The 5,691-nt window shown below is 39.6% G+C and overlaps 1 protein-coding gene across 1 annotated transcript in view; it reads left to right on the top strand.

Moving 5' to 3' along the window:
* Positions 1 to 1,759, top strand: part of GPHN (gephyrin) — a 292,262-nt gene extending 290,503 nt beyond the window's left edge. Inside the window, exons 17-18 of the mRNA XM_030884864.1 lie at positions 85 to 181; positions 1,626 to 1,759. Coding sequence (XP_030740724.1) covers positions 85 to 181; positions 1,626 to 1,759 — 231 coding nt within the window. The remainder of the gene's footprint in view (positions 1 to 84; positions 182 to 1,625) is intronic.
* The last annotated feature ends 3,932 nt before the right edge of the window (positions 1,760 to 5,691 follow it).

Raw genomic sequence — 5,691 nt, 5'->3', positions numbered from 1 at the left:
CCCCACCTGGTATCACTACTCTCATCACCGTGTAGTTTTGAGAGATTTTCAGGTAATCCCATTTGCCTTCTCTTCACTCTGTAGTTATCATGTGATGTGAAACTGGATCCCCGTCCAGAATACCACCGGTGTATCCTAACTTGGCATCATCAAGAACCACTGCCTTGGGCACAGAGTACAGGTGAGTCATTCACACCTGAAACATCCGACTCACCTATCCTGTTAAACACAAACTTATATATAATCTCCCTCCTTGTGTATGCCTAATGTTTAAATTATGATACTGGTCAGATAATATAAATGATTCTTGAACATTACAGAATAACAAGACAAGAATTTTAAGAAAGAAAAAGGAAAGGAAAATTGAGTTATTTCACTGAACCATATTTTCTAGATTTCACTCACACTGCCTGCCATCAAGTCAATTCCTCTCCTAACAGCCCTACAGGACAGAGTAGACCTGCCCGAGTGCGTGTCTGAGGACGTACGTCTTAACGGCGCAGCAACCTGCAGCTTTCTCCCTCAGAGCAAATGGTGGGTTTGAACCACCAACCTTGTGTTCCCATTATATAACCCACTCTGTCACCAAGCCTCCTTTATTTTCTAGATAACAATGGAAATCACAAATGTAAAATTGTAGAGACTAAGTCTGCATGTTCTGTCAGATATATAGATTGTTCATCTGTTGACTTCTGTGCATAACTGTAATTGTAGAGAACAAAGGTAACGTGGCCGTGCCAGCACACACACTGAGATGTGAGCTAACAGTCCAGTTATCGTAGAATGCGGTCCTCTCATCCTACAGTATCCCCAAATACTGATGGGTTTAAAGAATACCAGTAACAGCACGCTCAATGTAATTAATGTAACAGAAATACACAGGTAGAAAATGTTGGAATGGTGTTTTATGATGTACCATATATACTCAAGTATAAGCCGACCCAAATATCACCAAGGCACCTAATTGTACCACAAAAACTGCATTAAAAATGTGCTGGAAAACTCCGCTTATACACGAGTGTATATGGCATATATTTGCCATGGTAATATAGTAAAATTTAAGTTTAAAAATAATTTAGAGTTCTATAGTTAATACCTCAATCTTTGATCTCTCACTTTGGTAGTCATCAAAAACACTTGCATTAAATTGGTTACTAACTAGCCTAGTTACTAGGACCATAGACAAGTTTCCTATGGTCATATTATCTTCTTTGGCTTTTCAAAAACTCATGTCTTCTATCATGCTTGGTACTCTGTAAAGACTAAATAAATTGTAATTGCTGTTATGGTCATTATTGTTATTTTAATAGCTCCTAGAAGTCTTTTGAGACACAAATCATTTTTGTCTGAATAGAGAAAGTCGTGGCATCTTTCATAATGCTATGGAATCCTGCTTTTATTCTTGTCTGCAATAATTCTAATGCTTGTTTCTAAAGTGTTAGTGAGAAGGTGGTAGGAGATAGTCATGCATATACCTAAAGAAGATGGTTGGAAATGGAATCATCTCTGTATCGCCGAGGCCTACGGACACTTCTGTTGCGGGATTTCACTTGGGAAAGCACCCTAGCAGCTCCAAAGGTACCAACTGTTGCCTGTGCTGCTCTAATGAGAGCCTTTCTTTCCAGGTAATCAGATGAGCAGCCGTCTGATGAGCATGCGCAGCGCCAATGGGTTGTTGATGCTACCTCCAAAGACAGAGCAGTACGTGGAGCTCCACAAGGGCGAGGTGGTAGATGTCATGGTCATTGGGCGGCTATGATGTTCACCCTCAGGAGAAAGCTTCGATGCATGTCCACATATCATTGACTGTATCCTGTAATATGCAACGGCACAGCTAGTTTTTCTGATTTGGATAAAAGTTGATCTGTATAGTCAACATCTTGAACTATATTTCAAATGAATTTAAATACCTTTTAAAGACAACACACCTAAAAACAAATCTTAACAGACAACTCTATTCTGATTAAATCAAAGCAAATTTTTCCTTTCTTGCAAATTGCTTTGTGTGTTCAATGCTAGGTCTGATAGCGATAGCTTTTAGTAGACAGCGGTAGGTGCCTGCAGAACTTGTGTTTTTCTCATCTTTAAAATACAACTACTTATGCTCTTAAATCAAGGCTGTCTGCTTATTTATACTAGCGTAGGCAACACTTGGATTTCCCTTCTTAGGACGCTTCATAACCGCTTTACAGAGAGCCTTTGCTTGTTCTTTATCACGTCTCCCGTGTTTCTGTGCACAGTGCCATAAGAAGAGTGACTGTCGGGCAGAGGCCTGCCCCACCTCCTGGAGAACCGCCCCGCAGAGCACCCCGCGGTTTCTCACCCCAGGAGCCTCGTGGCACAGTACTCTTGGGCAGTAACCTTTTCTTTGAATAAACTGGGTGGGGGGGGGGGGGAAATGCTTCCTTAAGTGCTGACAGCCTTTTTAACCAATACATTTAAAAATTGTACAGAACAAAAAAATAAAATCAAAGACTGATCTTGTACAGATATTAGTGTTACCAGCATTCATGTGGAAATTAAGAGCAAAGAAAAATTAATGTTAAACAACTCTGTACCATAACATTTTCTGTAATGATATTGAAACTTAATGAATAAAAAAAAACTTGATCATTATTTAAAAATGTGTTATTTGGCCTTGTTATTATAAAAGGGAAGACTGACGTGCATTCTGATGGCGTCCTTTCTGGATTACAGGAATAGGTAAGATGATTTAATATGGTTATGATATGGCATAAAGGTAAGTGAAACCGTTGTATGATTCTTTGGATCAAATAGCTTTAGGATCCAGAAAACATGGATTAGAAGCTAGGAGAGAACCTGTCATTCATCTGCTCCTAACAGGTTATACTTGAAGAGTAACAAGCAAATTTAGTGGAAAGACTTAATGACAGAAAAAAAAAAAAACAAAACTAAAGTCTGATTTTAGAAGCTATAAAAGTAAAAAAATAATAAACCATAAAAATTAAAGCTGAATACCCAGGAAAGTTTGAATCGTATTAGAAAAGAAATGAGAAAATTCTGTGTTAACCTTAAAACACACACACACATACATACAACAAAGGAAATGTACTCTATCCACATTAGCTCCTTTGGTAAAAATGTAGAAGTTCTTTTCAAAGGTTATGGGAGCATTAAGAATGCTGTAGAACATGCATAGTAAACCAAAATATTAAAATTGGCATACTCTGCTCTAGCCCTGCCTCAACAAAAGACACTTTGTTCTAACAACCTGACATTCTGTGATGCTCACCCTCCCCGGCATGAACGCTGAAGACAAAATGGATGCCTAAGCAAATGTGGTGAAGAAAGCTAATGGTGCCTAGCTATCCAAAGATACAGCATCTGGGGTCTTAAAAGGCTTGAAGTTGAACAAGCAGCCTTCTAGCAGAGCAGCAACGAGCCCACATGGAAGCAGTACATCAGCCTGTATGATCATGAGCTGTCGACGAGATCGAGTAACAGGCATCAGAAGACCACCAAACAACGAGGGGGGTTGGAGCAGAGACCCAAAACCCATCTACAGACAATGGGACATCCCCTCACAGGGAAGGGATGAATCAACCAGGGCATAGTATAGCACCAATGAAACACAGACTATTCCTCTTGTTCCTTGAGGCTTCCTCACCACCACTCCCTTCCCCCCACTGTCATGACCCAAGTCCTGCCTTTCTAGCCTCTGGGCTAGACCGGAGATAAGAGCTCATGACACACGGAATCCAGTAACAGGAATGAGAGTAGTGATACCAGGAGGGTAGGGGGAAGGTACGGAAAGGGGAGGAAGGGAAAACCTATTTCAGTTATCTACACATAGCCACACACACACATACCCTCCCCCAGGAGGATGAACAACAGAAACCTTGGGGGAAGGGAGACAGCGGTCGGTGAAAGATCTGAAATAATAATTTATAATTTATCAAGGGGTCATGGGGGAGGGAGAGAAAAAAGTGGAGCTGATACCAAGGGCTCAAATAGAAAGTAAATGTTTAGAAAATAATGATGGCAACATATGTACAAATATGCTTGATACATAGATGTATAGATTGTTATAAGAGCTCCCAATAAAATGATCTTTTAAAAAAAGCATTCATTTAAAATTTTCTTATATACTCTGGCTCAGAAAGGTTAGGTTTGAATCCATTATTTGTTCCATGGGACTGTCTGCTCCAAGTTGTCCATGCCCATGAAGCTTTGAACTCCCAGAAACCTGATGGAGCAGTTCTGCTCTGTCCTATAGGGGTCACTATGAGTTTGGATCAACCCGAGTTAGTGAGTGAGTGAAGGTTCATTAGTAAAGTGTAAATGAATGAGCAAGCAAAGAGTTCAAGAAGTAATTAAGCATCTACTATGTGCTTGAGTACAATGTAAATCATACCACTAATTTAGAAAGAGAATAGAGCATAGTTGCTGGCATTGAACTCCACTATAAAGTAACTATTATATAACTATTATACAGTATACAGTGTGTAGAATGTGATAACTGCCACGATACAGGTAGAAGGGCTAGATAAGTTAAAATGAAAGTATCGTACAAGATAAGATTTAAGGGGTAAAGTGGCATTTCAGTGAGTATCTATAAAAGAGTAAAATTTTTAAGAAAATGACACAGGAAAAAAAGGCCTTCCAGGAATAGGGGACTATGGACAATTAATAATTATTGTATAATATAAGCTCTAGAAAGACAGTTTTATTGTTTGTCTTGTTCCTCTTGTCGCCAAGCTTTAGACGAGCATCTCGTGCGTAGTAGGTACCAGCAAATATTTGCTCAATAAAGTACATTTTCTAATGCTTACTGTTCTTACTGGTCCATTTATGAGGATTTGTTTTTTAATCATTTTATTGGGGGCTCTTACAGTTCTTATCACAATCCATACATCCATCCATTGTGTCAAGCATATTTGTACATTTGTTGCCATCATCATTTTCAAAACATTTTCTACTTGAGCACTTGGTATCAGCCCATTTTTCTCCCTCCCCAACCCCCTCTCCCTCATGAACCCTTGATAATTTATATTAAAAATTGTTTTCATGACTTACACCGACTGCTGTCTCCCTTCACCCACTTTTCTGTTGTCCATCCCCCTGGGTGGGGGTTATATATAGATCATTGTAATCAGTTCCCCCTTTCTCCGCCCACCTTCCCCTAACCCTCCTGGTATGGTTACTTTCATTATTGGTCCTGAGGGGTTTATCCCGGATTCCCTGTGTTGCAAGCTCTTAGCTGCACCAGTGCATTTATGAGGATTTTTGTTTTCTTTACATTGAGGTGGAATCCATACTGAAGGCTGTCGTCTTTGACCATCAGTCAGTGTTTCGAGGCCTCTTGACCTTTAACAAGCGAGGATTTGTCATCTGCACATCACAGGTGAGCCTCCCTTTAATAATGATGCCACCTTTTTCTTCATGCAGATTGAATAAGTATGGTGAAAGGAAACCACTCCGATGCAGGCCTTTTCTGATTTTAAACCACATCCCCTTGTTTTATCCAAATGACTGCCTCTTGGTCTACGTACAGATTCCACATGAACATGACATCCAGATTGGAAATTAACTTGCAGATGACACAAGCTTGCTTGCTGAGAATGAAAAAGATTTGAAGCACTTAGTGAGAAGATCAGAGACTACAGCCTTCACAATTGAATTAAATCTCACAATTGAATTAAATAAATAATATCATGCTAAATGGAGACT

Source organism: Echinops telfairi, unplaced genomic scaffold (assembly GCF_000313985.2).
Source record: "Echinops telfairi isolate 266 unplaced genomic scaffold, ASM31398v2 ScPeMD7_18;HRSCAF=68, whole genome shotgun sequence".
Classification (NCBI taxonomy): Eukaryota; Metazoa; Chordata; class Mammalia; order Afrosoricida; family Tenrecidae; genus Echinops; species Echinops telfairi.
The sequence above is the reverse complement of the archived record's forward strand: the minus strand, read 5'-3'. Positions and strand labels throughout refer to the sequence as shown.